We start from the raw sequence: 15,874 nt of genomic DNA, 5'->3' as shown, positions 1-15,874 counted from the left end.
TAGCAGGGTCGCTCCTGCTTTTTCTCTTGTCCTTTGTATATGCATAAATTGTTAATTGAGTTTATATTCAAAAAATGTTCATGCAGGACAACTAAAGTCAGCTGTCCCTTTATTTTCCTATGTCAGTACAGGGATTGGCTTAGAGTAGATATGTGACATTTACACTTATTTTCATGCTTGAAAGTAGATTGGATAAATTTTCTGATATTTAAAAATGAGTGTTTTTGATATTAAGCATAGACTATTTTACCTGTAAATTAAAGGAATTGTTTACTTTTTTTTTTTAAGGGAAAGGGTTTATTGGAGAACACCCTCTACAGACCGGATTATTTACTTTTATTTTCTAAAATTTTAATTTCAATCAGTTTTTGACAGATCAGTGTGCTTTGTAGGTACAGTCCTAAGAACACAATGATATTCCCTTCCTCCCTCCTTCTCTCCCTTCCTCTCCCTCCCACCCTCCTTCCTTCTCCCACCCTTTTTTTTTGTTTTTGAGATAATATACTTTCAATATTACAGTAGATATGTTTGATACTTCACCAAATAAGAAGTTTAACAAATAAAAAGCAAAAAAGACACTAGTTTAGTAGGAATATAGGCAATGGCTGTAAATAATAACTGAATGAAAAAAAATGACCATTTTACCCATCTATAGTAAATTTTAAGGTAATCACAGATCATTAAAGCTATAGTAGTATTACATTCTTAACCACTAGTTTGACAAAATTATGAGACAAAGTTGTACAAAACTATGTTTGCAGCAATACTGATACACAGAGACATTTCTTTATCGACCCCCTCTTTTTTAAATTTTAGCTCTCACATAGAAAGGAGAATATATGATATTTATCTTTCTGGGTTTGGCTTATTTCGCTCAACATTAGGTTCTTCTGTTAGGTCCATTTTGCTGCAAGTGGTAGAATTTCATTTCTTAAAGCTGAATAATATTCCATTGTGTATATATGCCACATTTTCTTTATCCATTCAGCTGATGATGGATACTTTGATTGGTTCCAAATTTTGCCTATTATGAACAATGCTGCTATAACATGGTGGTGCAGGTATCTCTCTCTCTTTATTGTGTTTAAGTCTTTGGGGTATATTCCCAGTAGTGAGAGTGATGGATTATATGGCAAATCTTTCTTTCTTTTTTTTTTAAAGAAATTTCTACACTGTTTTCCACAGTGACTGCACTAAGTTACACTCCGCTAACAGTGTTTGAGTGTTCCCCTTTGTCCACGTCCTCACCAGCACCTGTTACTCTCTGCAGTTTGGATTTTAGCTGTTCTGACAGGGGTGAAGTGATACCTCATTGTGGTTTTGATTTGCATTTTCCTCACGACTAGTGATGCTGAGCGTTTTTTTCATACATTTCTTGGCCATTTGTGTTTCTTCTATATGAGTACTGTCTGTTGAAGTACTTTGCCCATTTCTCAACTGGATTGGTTTTTTTTGTTGTTGTTGTTAAGTTTTTTTTTTTAAGTTACTAATATATCTGGAATATTAATTCTTTGTTGAATAGCTGTTTTACAAATATTTTTTTCCAATTCTATTGGATTTCTCTTTACTCTATTGATCATTTCCTTTGATCTGCAAAAGCTTCTGAGTTTGATATAGTCCCATTTGTTTAGTTTTGCTTTTGTTGCCTGTGCTTTGAGGGTCTTTCCCAAGAAGTCATCCCCTACACCAACATCTTGGAGTGTTTCCCCTACGTTTTCTTACAGCAACTTCATAGTCTCAGACCTTAAATTTAGGTCTTTGATCCATTCTGAGTTGATTGTTGTATATGATGAAAGGTATGGATCTAATTTCATTACATATATATATAGAATACACACACACACACACACATATCCAGTTTTGCCAGCACCATTTGTTAAAGCATAACTATCCTTTTCTTTCTCTAAAAAAATTATTGATTTTTTGTGAAAGAGAGAGAGAAATGCCTTCCATTCTCTGGTCACTCCCCAGATGGCCACAACAATCTGGACTGTGCTAGTCTGAAGCCAGGAGACAGGAGTTTCTTCTGGGTCTCCCACATGGGTGCAGGGGCGCAAGCACTTGGGCCATCCTCTACTGCTTTCCCAGGCCATTGGCATGGAGTTGGATTATAAGTGGAGCAGCTGAGAACCAAATTGATGCTTGTATGGGATGCCAACATCATAGGTGGCAGCTATCCCCACTTTGCCACAATACCGGCCCCAGAAGAGACTATACTTACTCCACTATATGGGCTGGGCAATTTTGTCAAAAACTAGTTGGCTTTATGTATGTGGATTAGTTTCTGGGTTCTCCATTCTGTTTCATTCATCTACATATTGGTTTTTATGCTAGTACCATGCTGTTTTAATTCCTATTGCTTTGTAGTATGCTTTGATATCAGGTATTGTGATGCCTCCAGCTTGATTTTTCTGGCTCAGGATTGCTTTGCCTATTTTGGGTCTTTTGTGATTCCATATGAATTTTAGTGTTGCTTTTTGTAGTTCTGTAAAGAATACCATTGGTATTTTGATAGAGATTGCATTGAATCTGTAGATTTCTTTAGGTAGTATAGACATTTTAATGATACTGATTCTTCCAATCCAAGAACAAGGAATATTAGGAAAGTTATAAACTTTTGAAATAAAATAACATAGTTATAATTTAGTTTTGAATTCATCTAAGCAAAGGGTTATTTATGTACTATTTAGAGCAAGCAAGATACATAAACCCTTTTACTTGTACTAAGGTGGGACACCTCTATTTTGAGTGTATTTTTCTGAAAAATATCTACATTTAGTTTACAAAGGAAAACAAAATGTTTTTAAGATATACTAGGGGCAAAAACATTCTTTTCAGCAGGCAGTACTACATCTTTAAAATTGTCTCATTTCGCTTTTTAAAAAAAGAATATTTGAAACTTGGAGTGACACATATCCATACACACTAATAAAAACAGACAGACAGAGGGTTTTTTCATTTGTTGGTTCACTCCTCAGATGACTGCAATGGCCAGGGCTGGGCCACGCCAAAGCTAGAAGCTAGGAACTCCATCCAGGTTTCCCACATGGGTGGCAGGAACTCAAGTATTTGAACCATCATCTGCTGCTTCCCAGCTGGGCTGGAAGTGGAGTAGAAGCACCTTAACCACTGTGACACAATGCCCACCCATAATCTGGCTATTTCTAGGTCAGTGAGCAATATACTTGCTATTGGATTCCAATCTATTGGAATCAATAAATAATTTATACTCTTGTGGCCGGCGCTGTGGCTTAACAGGCTAATCCTCCACCTTGCGGCGCCAGCACACCGGGTTCTAGTCCCAGTCAGGGCGCCAGATTCTATCCTGGTTGCCCCTCTTCCAGGCCAGCTCTCTGCTATGGCCCAGGAAGGCAGTGGAGGATGGCCCAAGTCCTTGGGCCCTGCACCTGCATGGGAGACCAGGAGAAGCACCTGGCTCCTGGCTTCGGATCAGCGAGATGCGCCGGCCGCAGCGGCCATTGGAGGGTGAACCAACGGCAAAAAGAAAGACCTTTCTCTCTGTCTCTCTCTCTCACTATGCACTCTGCCTGTCAAAATAATAATAATAATAATAATAATAATAATAATAATTTATACTGTTGTAGGTTTTATGTCCCAGGAAAACCTGAAAGTTTTGTAGAAAGGTATTACAGAATATACAGCTGTTGGTGTTTATCTGTGTAAATATTCATTGAAATTAAATAAATTTCCTTTAAGATTGCACTAAAATGCTTAGTCCTTAATTGTGTCTATGAATAAATGTATTTTGAAGACTTTGTCACCTACTTTAAGCCAATGAAGTCCTTTATTTACAGTGAAGATGCTCTTTGCTTTGAGCTCTTTTAAAAAGAAAATTCCTCCAGAGGCCAACACTCTGGTGCAGAAGGTTAAGCTACCACCTACAATGCCAACATCCCATATCAGAAAACCAGTTCAAGTCCTGGCTGCTCCACTCCACTCTAATCCAGTCCCTGCTAATGCACCTAGAAAATCAGTGGAAGATGACCTGAGTGGTTGGACTCCTGCTACCCACTTGAGAGACCCAGGTGAAGTTCCTGGCTCCTAGGCTTCAGCCAGACCCAGCCCCAGCAATTTGGGGAGTGAACTAGGGGTTGGAAGATTCTCTCTGTCTCTCCCACTTTATATATCTCTGCCTTTCAAATAAATAAAATAAATCTTAAAAAAAAATAACTCCAATGAAGTTACCACACCATAATGTGGTTTCAATTTTGATTATAAATGTGCTATATTTCAGAAGCAATTTCCTTCCTAAAATATAAATATTAATATGATTTAAATAAAACATGTATTAGACCTTAAAATTATTGCTAAAATTAGACAGAGACATACTAGCAAATTAATTAACATGAGCTTAAAATTTAGATTTTTGTAACTTTAGTTAAAAATTTGTAGGCAAGCATTCCTTATAACATAGCACAGACTAATGTATCCTCTAACAGTGTCTTTTGGTTTTTTTTTTTTTTTTTAAGATTTACTTATTTATTTGAAAGTCAGAGTTACAGAGAGGCAGAGGCAGAGAGATAGAGATCAATCTTCTGTCCACTAGTTCACTACCCAAATGTCCACAATGGCCAGGGCTGGGCTGTGCTAAAACCAGGAGCCAGGAGTTTCTTCCAGGTCTCCCACATGCGTGCAGGGGCCTAACCAATTGGGCCATCTTCCAGTGCTTTCCCAGGTGCATTAGCAGGAAACTGGATGGGAAGTAGAGCAGCCGGGACTCGAACTGGCACCCCATATGGGACACCGGCACTGTGGTGGCTTTACCCACTATGCCACAGGACTGGCCCCTCTAACAGTGTCTTTGAAGAGATCCACCTGTAGGTACATAGATGGAGCTCAGATTTCTAAGTTGTGCTACATGTATGTAGGAAATTAAAATTTATATGTAGCTGATTATTCATTATTTTTGTATTCTGTAAAGTATATTATGTAAACCATTTATCTTGACTAATACTCAAACTCTGTTTAATAATATGCCAATGTAATTTTTAAAGAACAAACTAGGAGAAAGAAAGGCAAATGTATAGGCAACATATTAACATTTTACCTAGTTCTTTAAGGAGGAATTAACAACACTTCACTTCATATAAATGCATTATAATTAGATTTAGAAATTTTCTTCATTACATTTGTAAAACAAAGTAGTTTAATTAAAATTTATATGTAGCTGATTATTCATTATTTTTGTATTCTGTAAAGTATATTATGTAAACCATTTATCTTGACTAATACTCAAACTCTGTTTAATAATATGCCAATGTAATTTTTAAAGAACAAACTAGGAGAAAGAAAGGCAAATGTATAGGCAACATATTAACATTTTACCTAGTTCTTTAAGGAGGAATTAACAACACTTCACTTCATGTAAATGCATTATAATTAGATTTGGAAATTTTCTTCATTACATTTGTAAAACAAAGTAGTTTAATTATACCGATGTCAGTTTTGAATTTCAGAAAGATGAGAAAAAGGAATGGATGCTTTATTTCTTTTATGACATCTTTAATTCTAACTCTGAGACTCGAACTAAGTCATATTTTTCCTACCTATTATTTTAAAATACGTTTATCTCATAGCAGAGACTTAGAGAAATGATATCATCTGTGTTGAAAAGGGACAATTTAATTTCTTGGTTCCCTGTTTTTGAAAGAATAAGAACATGATTAGATTCTATGTAGTACTTTCTTCTGTTATCTGTGTTTTGTTTCATTTGAAAGAAATTTATTCTATAGCTTAAAAAGAGCCTGATTAAATTACTCAAGAATTAACAATTAATTTTAAAGGTGTTATACATAGAATTATTGTCTTAATATGAAAATCTGCTTAGAGGTAAAGTTCTAAAAAGTTATGTGTTTAGAGCATTCAAGTAGTCAGATGCATATGCATGTTCTCTTACATGCAGGCCAAGCTTTATGATCAATACCATTGTACTTGCTGTGGTGACCTTCGGGTAACTGAGAATCAATGCCTGATTTTATGTCTGACCCTCATCCTTGGTCAAAGGAAGAAAATACGCCATTGTAATCTTACATTGTTACACCGTAGGAATAATAAAAGCATGATTTTTTGTCTGGTATTTCAGAATTTGGAAAGGTTTGTTTTTATCTCCCTTTGTCTACAAATTGCCTTTGTTTTTTATGCTTACAGATTTCATTCTGATTGGTGTTCACCTTCAAACTGCGATGAGATCCATGACCGGGTAAAAAATGTCTTGAAATCACATCAGGCTCATCAAAGAGATTTATATGTTAGTTTCTAAAATTTTATCTTGGAGACTTTTTATAATAGGGCAAGAAAATCACCAAAGATGCTTAAAACTTGCAATATTTATAGTCACCGGAAAGAGATAAAAAAAGCACCATATCAGACTTCCTGTGTGACCTGAGTCATGCCAAATATTTGACATAGGTCATCTGAGCTATAAACATTCTGAGTGATAATTATCTTTTAAAGATACAGTAAATAGTGACTTCATGATACTTATTTCAAAACCTTGAAAATAGGGAGTCTTGTTTGTGACCTGGCATAAAGCAATTCCATTCACTGCAAATAGATTTTATCCTAAATGGTAACTTGAGGAAGGGGGAATGAGAAGTATATATTTTGAAGCTGATTTGTACATTAATTAAATATTCAATTGAGGAAAAGAATAGGTTGGGTTGGTCAGATTTGATATTAGAGAATATCAATATGAGAATGTTTTCTGAGCTAAGACAAATAAATATGCATGAAAATTGGAAAGAAATAATGACAGTATATTCTTTTTTGTATTTGATTTCTTGTATCAATCATTAGCCTGAAAAAAAAAAAACATTTATCATCAGCATCATGTTGGGCATTAAACTTAATCCTGGGTATCTAACTGGATTATGTGACCTTGGGATCAGTTTTGACAGTTTTAAGCTTCTTTTTGCCTACTGTTTTTAAAATTGACTTGTTTTCAAAGTATAATATACATATAGAAAATATACAAGTCATAATAATAGCTTGATGAATCTTAATAAAAACAACAGACTCATGTAAACTGTCCACCAGACAAGACACAAAGCTCTGTAGAAGCCCTAGAAAGTTTGCCACTTAAAGAGTGGTTGATATCTAATGTGAAGCACAACATTATTTTCTAAAAGCAAGATTAGTACTAATGCTTGTTTGAACTTTCTATAAATGACATTCTAAGGTGTCTACTCCCGTTTTGTTGTAACTTTATTTCTTTTTAGGCCATACTTCACTCTTGCTGCTGTACAGCATTTGGCTATATGAAAGTATTACCATGTATTTATTAATTCCTCTGTTGATGGACATTTGGGCTGTTTCTTCTTTCTTGTGTATGGAAGTGCCATGAGCAGTTAGCACATGTCCTTAATATTTGGGTATCGGCTTCCCAGTGAAATTATACAAAGGGTATATGTACATTCGACTGTAGTAGATACTGCCAAAGAACATTTCATGTGGTTTTAATAACTGACTCTCCCACTACCAGCGCTGGAGAATTCTTCCTTTTGCATATCCTCACTGCTTGATTGATTGTGCGTGAGTGTATGCATACACACACGCATGTGTGCCCACTTACATTTCACTTTGACATTTTGATGATAAAAAGTAGTTAGTCACATAGTTGTTTTAATTTTCTGGTTCCTGATGACAAGTCACTCTTCCCAGTGATTCAGTATTGCAAGTTTTAAGTATCTTGGTAACTTGGATAACCTGTTTTGTGAATGGCTATTCAAGCACTTTGCCTGTTTTTTTTTTTTTTTATTATTAACTGGATTGTCTACATTACATTTTTGGTTAAGAGTTCCATGAACCACAAATCAGAGAAAACATGTGATATTTGTCTTTTTGGGTCTGACTTTTTTTCTCTAAGCATAATGATATCCAGTTGCATCATTTTATTGCAAAAGACAGGATTTTATTCTTTTTAATGGCTAAGTACTATTCCATCATGTTTATTTACCATATTTTCTTTATCCAGTCTCTAGCTGATAGACATCTGGGTTGATTCCATATCTTAGCTATTGTGAATTGAACTGCAGTAAACATGGGGGTACAGTTAACACTTTCATATGCTGATTTCATTTCCCTTGTGTTGGTAGCTAATATACAAAGTATAAGAAAAACCCAATATATATGAGTGAAATTGACATCTTGGAATTTGATTACCGTTTATAGCCTTTGTCAGCAATATATATTGCTGAGAATTTATCTTTGTACTTTTTAGTTGCTGAACTCTTTATTTAGTGGAATATTGAACCTGTAATTATAAAGTAAATTAAAAATGTGTTATCGCAAATAAAAAGGAATGAAAGAGGGGGGAGGAAGGGAAGTATTATATTCTTAGAGTTGTATTTATGAACTACTTGAAATCTGTTCTGTTTATATTAATAAAAAATAAATTAAAAGAGTTACATAGATTCTTGATGTGAGTTCTTACTCAGATACATCTTTTTTAGTTTTCCCAATGTGGCTTGCCCTTTTGCTTTCTTAATTGTGTCTTTTAAGTAAAATTAATTTTCAACACTAATTAATACAATTTACATATTTTTCTTGTTTGATTAGCATTTTTATAGTTTTTGTTTACTTTCAAGACTTTCTGGTGTTCTGTGCTTTCTTCTAAAGACTTTCTATTTACATTAATACTTAAATATATGACCCATTTGGAATTTATTTCTCTGTATAGTGATAACTAGGTGTCAAGAATCAAGAAAATAACAAGTTTCATGATTATATATCTCCATATTTTTCTTCCAATTTCTGTTAATTCTATATATAATGAAGCTATATCATTGGTTGGATATATATTTCAGAGTGTATTATGGACCCTTTATTGTGAAATGTTTCTCTGTATCTCTGGCAGTACTCCTTATTTATACTATGTTTTGTCTAATATTTGAATAGGTATAAAAGCATTTTTTGGCTAGTGTATGCATGTTGTACATTTTTACAGTCTCTGCTTTTATCATATACTTAAAGTCTGTATCTTGTAAGTAGAACAGGAGATTTTTTTTTCAAGAATGAAAATCTAGTACTTTAATGGAGGTTGTTGTGGGTTTTGTTTAAATTAAATTTATGGTAGTTCATTTTCTTTTTATTACTTGCAATTCATTTTTTACCATTCTCTTATTGTTTGCCCTATTGATTTCACCATGCATATATGACAAATTATTTATATTTTAAATATTTATTTATTTGGAAGTCAGAGTTACAGAGAAAGGAGAGAGAGAGAGAGAGATCTTTTCATTCACTGGGTCACTTCCCAGATGGCCACATGGCTAGGGCAAGGCCAGGCTGAAGTCAGGCACCAGAAGCTTCATCGGGTCTCCCACATGGATGGCAGCGGCCCAGACACTTGGGCCATCTTCTGCTTTTCCAAGGCCATTAGCATGGAGCTGGATCAGAAGTGGAGCAGTTAGGACTCAACCAGTGCCCTTATGGGATGACAGTGTCACAGGCGGCTGCTTTATCCACATGCAATAACGCCAGCCCTGACAAATTATTTATCTGATGACTTCTGAAATAACATTGAGACATGAAAACATTTAACACATTTTTTTTAATTTTATTTTTTTTTATTTAGTGAATATAAATTTCCAAAGTACAGCTTATGGATTACAAAGGCTCCCCCCACACACACCTTCCCCCCCCCCCGCAACCCTCCCCTTTCCCACTCGCTCTCCCCTTCCATTCCCATCAAGATTCATTTTCAATTCTCTTTATATATAGAAAATCAGTTTAGTATATATATATAGATTTCAACAGTTTGCCCTCCCATAGCAACACAAAGTGAAAAAAATACTGTTGGAGTACTAGTTATAGCATTAAATAACAGTGTACATCACATTAATGACCGAGATTCTGCAAAATAATTTTTTTAAAAAAAAAAGATTGATTATTTTTCTATGTAATTTCCAATTTAAAAAACCAAGGTTTTTTTTTTTTTCATTTTCAATTATCTTTAACACATTTAAAGCTAATTCGTTTCTTCCAAGTCTATTATCATATACTAATTCTATACATATAAAGCACACTAATTATTTTTGTTCCTATAGTGACATATATTCACTTATATCACATAGTTACCCTGTTATTATTCATTCTTTCCTGTATTTCTCTGTTTCCATCTGTATTCTAGAATCATTTTTCTCCTATCTGAAGAATTCTATTTAATACTTCATTTTGTGTCAGTCGCCTGGATAGGAGTTTAAAACACCTTGGTTTTACTCTTCTTTATGTAGGATGGCTTCACTAGATACAGAATTTGAGGTTGGTAGTTAATTTCTTTGACATTTAAAAAAGCCATCATTTTGTCCTCTGACCTTCTTTGTCTCCTTTGAAAGTCACCTCTTACTCCTTTGAAGTTTATGGGTTTTCCCACCTTTGCTGTGTTTAAAATTTGCTCTGAGGCTTTGTGTTTAGTAGTTTGAATATGATACACCTAGATGTAGTTTTCTTGAATTACTTCTCCACTAAGTTTGCAGAACTTATATGCCTTGTCTGTTTTGGAAAACCCTTAGTCATTATTTCCTTAAACATTGCTTTTTCTCCAATGTCTCTTTGCTTTTCTTCTGAAACTCCAAATTACACTTATCTAAGGGTAGACTGTGTCTCTTGTGTCTTGTACATATATACATGTATATCATTATTTTTCCCTCCAGTTTAGTTTTTTTAAAAAAGATTTATTTTATTTATTTGAAAGAGTTACAGAGAGGTATAGACAGAGAGAGAGATCTTCCATCCACTGGTTCAGATGTCCGCAACGGCCGGAGCTGCACTGATCCAAAGCCAGGAGCCAGGAGCTTCTTCCAGGTCTCCCACATGGGTGCAGAGGCCCAAGGACTTGGACCATCTTGTACTGCTATCCCAGGCCATAGCAGAGAGCTGGATCAGAAGAAGAGCAGCCAGGACTAGAACCAGCACCCATATGGGATGCTGGTGCTTCAGGACGGGGTGTTAACCTGCTGCGCCACAGTGCTGGCCCCTGGACATTTTTTTCAACTATCCTTTAGTTTGCTAATTCTGTCTTCTGTTGGGTTTATATTGATATTGAAACTACTCGAAATAGACTAGCTTATCAAAAAATATAACAAGGAATAACTTAAGAAGAAATAATCTTAACAGTTGAATGTCTATTAAAGAAATTGAATTTGTAGTTTAAAGGCTTTCAAAAATTAAAACCCCAGGCTCAGATGTTTTCTCTACTGAATTCTAGCCAAAGATTTAAGAAAAACACAATACCAGTGTTGAAATGTTTACACTAAAAGCAACCTGAGTACAAACTCTTGAAACTAGCCATCCTTTTGTCTCTATATTTATTCATAAAGTATTTATTGAGAATTTTTTCTCAATATCTATATGCTCTGTACCTGACACTGTGTAAAGCATGGGGAATATTTTCATGAAATCAAATTTCCTGCCTATAAGGAATTTACTTAACCCAATTATAATTTAATAAATCAGTAAATGAATATGAAACAAAAAAATCAATGTGTGCAGGTGTACAAGTGCACAGCCAAGTAAAAGTAACCAATAAATATTAGATGTTCTTTAAAAATTGCTTGTGGTGGCAGCAAAATGGAGATTTTACACAGAGTTTATTTATTTACTTATTTAAAGATGTATTTATTTATTTGAAAGGCAGAGTTAAAGAGAGAGGAGAGACAGAGAGAGAGACCTTCCATCTGCTTGTTTACTTCCCAAACGGCCACAATGGCCAGGGCTCTGCCAGGCCAAAGTCAGGAGCCAGGAGCTTCTTCCAGGTTTCTCATGTGTGTGCAGGGGCCCAAGCACTTGTCCATTTTCTGTTGCTTTCCCAGGCCATTAGCAGGGAGCTGAATAAGAAGTAGAGCAGCCAAACCCATGCCCATATGGGATGCCGGTCCTGTATTTTAATTGCAGAGATAGAGAGAAAGAGAAATAGACAGCACCCAACTGTTGGTTCTTTTCCCCAAATACCACAACAGCCTCAAGTTAGGGGCTGAAGTTGGCAGCCAGGAACTCAGTCCAGCTCTCCTATGTGGATAGCAGGAACCCAACCACTTGATCCATCACTTGCTGCCTTGCAGGGTGCATAGTAGCAGGAGGTGAAATAAGAAATGAACTGAGTCTTGACTCCAGGCATGCTGATAAAGGGATTACATGCTTATAAATGTGAATTATATTATTATTAGATGTCTTTATTTCTTGTAAAAATTATTTTCTTTTGGTCTTTCATTCTATAGTACCATTGCTAAAATAGCTTTATTTAATGTTTTGCAAGGGATATCCATCTTTATCACTATACTCTTAACCTTTCTGTTTACATTTAAAAGGAATTTTAATAGCATGTATTGACTTTTCTATACAATGTGGCAATTAATGTCTTTCAGTTATAGTATTTAGTCTGCCATATTTAATGCCCCTACTGAAATAGTTTGAATATAACATCCAAATATAAGTTACATAAATTTATTTTTTTAATTAAATTTTTATTTAATGAATATAAATTTCCAAAGTACAGCTTATGGGTTACAATGGTTTCCCCCTTCCAAAATTTCCCTCCCACCCACAACCCTCCCCTTTCCCGCTCCCTCTCCCCTTCCAATCACATCATGATTCATTTTCAATTCTCTTTATATACAGAAGATCAGTTTAGTATATATTAGGTAACGATTTCAACAGTTTGCCCCCACATAGCAATACAAAGTGAAAAAAATACTGTTGGAGTACTAGTTATAGCATTAAATAACAGTGTACAGTACATTAAAGACAGAGATCCTACATAATACTTTTTTTAAAAAAAAATTAATTAATTTTCTATGCCATTTCCAATTTAACACCAGGGGTTTTTTTTTTTTCCATTTCCAATTCTCTTTATATACAGAAGATCGATTCAGTATATAATTAGTAAAGATCTCATCAGTTTGTACCCACACAGAAACACAAAGTGTAAAAATACTGTTTCAGTACTAGTTATAGCATCACTGCACATTAGACAACACATTAGGGACAGATCCCACATGGGATGTAAGTACACAGTGACTCCTGTTGCTGACTTAACAATTTGACACTCCTGTTCATGGCGTCAGTAATCTCCCTAGGCTCTAGTCAAAGTTACATAAATTTCTATTCTTATTTTCTTCTAGTCTATCTGCCTTTGGACATATTCTATGTCCACATGGGGAAATTTTATTAAGAGTTTTATTTTAAATGGCTTATAGATAAGATTGTCCATAAATTTAAGCTGCTAAAATCAATCAAAGATACATTTTAATTTGTGGGACCTGAATCTGTGTATCATATGTTTTAAACTTGTTGGTAGAAAGAAACTAAAAACATTTTATATGGTTGTGCTTAAGTTTACTGGTTAAACAAACTACACCATGTTAGATATTTAAGAGGTGTTTTCAAATACATGATTCTTAAAATTTATAGAAGGCATTGGACCTTCTGGTAAATGTTTTCTTAAGTTGTTATCTAATGGTTGAAACTGTTTGCTAAGTATTCATGCGATATTGCTATTGTCAGCAAGCGATCTAGGACTTGCTCCCTCATTTCTCTATTCTAAGCCCAACTTGTTCTTTCATTTCTCTATTCTCTTCAAGGTAGGAAACTAATTCTATTATGAAGGAATCTGTAGGATGCACAATTTAATCTTTAGACCTTATAAAAGAGATGGCTAACATTTTTCTGTAATAGCATAGCCAAAATAAGAACTTAAATGATTGTTAAACATTATTATTTACTTTTTTACCAATTATTATAACTTTTTATTTTTCTGGTTAACCTTATTTTAAAAATTACTTATTTTAAAAATTAACAGTATTCTTAGTAAAATTTAGTATAAATGAATAATTTTATTCTGAATTGATATGCTGTTGTTATTCCTGTGTTTTTATTGTTGGTACGTTTCAAGCACCGTATTTTGTGCAGGCAATACTCATTTCAACGTAACTGTACCTTACCATTTTGTAGTTTCTCATTGGTTCCTGCATCTCCAAGCTTTCTCTATGATTAGTTACTTCTTTCATCTCAGGAATGTTTGGTATTTCCTTTAACTTGGGAACTTCCTAGAGCTGAATTTACCTAAATTTGTTTTTGTTTTTGTTTTTTTATTTTTGTATAAAAGTTCCTTTATTGTACTTTTTTTTTATTTAGTAAATATAAATTTCCAAAGTACAGTTTACAGATTGCAATGGCTCCCCCCCCATAATTTCCCTCCCATTCGCACCCCTCCCATCTCCCACTCACTCTCCCATTCCATTCACATCAAGATTCATTTTCAATTATCTTTATATACAGAAGATCGATTTAGTATATATTAAGTAAAGATTTCATCAGTTTGCACCCACACAGAAACACAAAGTGTAAAATACTGTTTCAGTACTAGTTATAGCATTACTTCACATTGGACAACACATTAAGGACAGATCCCACATGAGGAGTAAGTACACAGTGACTCCTGCTGTTGACTTAACAATTTGACACTCTTGTTTATGGCGTCAGTAATCTCCCTAGGCTCTAGTCATGAGTTGCCAAGGCTATGGAAGCCTGTTGAGTTCGCGGACTCTGATCTTAATCAGACAGGGTCATAGTCAAAGTGGAAGTTCTCTCCTCCCTTCGGAGAAAGGTACCTCCTTCTTTGATGGCCCATTCTTTCCACTGGGATCTCACTCACAGAGATCTTTCATTTAGGTCTTCCTTTTTTTTTTTTTTTCCCAGAGTGTCTTGGCTTTCCATGCCTAAAATACTCTTATGGGCTCTTCAGCCATATCCGAATGCCTTAAGTTTTAGAAGAGTCCCCCATCCTGTGGTGTTTAATTTGGGTGTTACTTTCTCTGATCTTTGTTGTTTTGGTAGAGAAATAGGCTGTTGGTATTCTTACTTCCTTCAACACATGGTTTAAAAATTATAAGCTTTTAAAATTGATGAATTTAGCTAAAACTTAAAAATATGCATAATAGATTTATTTCTGGATGATCTTTCCTAAAGGAAGCATTTTTGTAATCTCATCAGAACGTGGAATCTAATCTATTGTCCTGGAGCCCTCAGTTAGCTCTTAAAATCCCAACTCACCTTCTCTTATAAGAGTAATTCAGTATCTTGATCAGTATGGAAATTATTTCTTTTTTTTAAGATTTATTTATTTGAAAGGCAGCAATAAATCTATTATGCATATTTCTATATTTAAGTTACAGAGAGGCAGAGGCACAGAGAGAGAGAGAGAGAGATCTTCCATCTGCTGGTTTCACCCCCCAAATGGCCACAACAGCCTGAGATGTGTTGATCCAAAGCCAGGAGCCAGGAACTTCTTCCAGGTCTCCCACGCAGGTGCAGGGGCCCAAGGACTTGGGTTATCTTCTACTGCTTTTCCAGGCCATAGCAGTGCTGGATCGGAACTGGAGCAGCCAGGACTTGAACAGGCGCCCATATGGGATGCTGGCATTGCAGGTGGTGGCTTTACCTGCTGAGCCACAGCAGGGGCCCCAGATTACTTCCTTTTTTTTTCATTTATTAAACTTTTATTTAATGAATATAAATTTCTAAAGTACAGCTTATGGGTTACAATGGCTTCCCCCCTCCCATAACTTCCCTCCCACCCGCAACCCTCCCCTTTCCTGCTCCCTCTCCCCTTCCATTCACATCATGATTCATTTTCAATTCTCTTTATATACAGAAGATCAGTTTAGTATATATTAGGTAACGATTTCAACAGTTTGCCCCCACATAGCAATACAAAGTGAAAAAAATACTGTTGGAGTACTAGTTATAGCATTAAATAACATTAAAGAAAGAGATCCTACATAATATTTTTTTAAAAAATTAATTAATTTTCTATGCCATTTCCAATTTAACACCAGGGTTGTTTTTTTTTTTTCCA

General features: G+C 34.9%; 1 protein-coding gene across 3 annotated transcripts in view; it reads left to right on the top strand.

The window, feature by feature from the left end:
- The window catches only part of SPATA6 (spermatogenesis associated 6), a 127,231-nt gene that overhangs the window by 85,096 nt on the left and 26,261 nt on the right, over nucleotides 1-15,874 (top strand). For 2 of the 3 annotated variants that reach the window (XM_062191291.1, XM_062191293.1), the window contains one exon: nucleotides 6,169-6,268. In XM_062191291.1, coding sequence (XP_062047275.1) covers nucleotides 6,169-6,268 — 100 coding nt within the window. The remainder of the gene's footprint in view (nucleotides 1-6,168; nucleotides 6,269-15,874) is intronic. The other variant, XM_062191292.1, reaches the window with a different exon arrangement.

This window comes from Lepus europaeus, chromosome 5 (assembly GCF_033115175.1).
Source record: "Lepus europaeus isolate LE1 chromosome 5, mLepTim1.pri, whole genome shotgun sequence".
NCBI lineage: Eukaryota > Metazoa > Chordata > Mammalia > Lagomorpha > Leporidae > Lepus > Lepus europaeus.
Note: the sequence above shows the minus strand (reverse complement) of the source record. Positions and strands in the feature narration are given on the sequence as shown.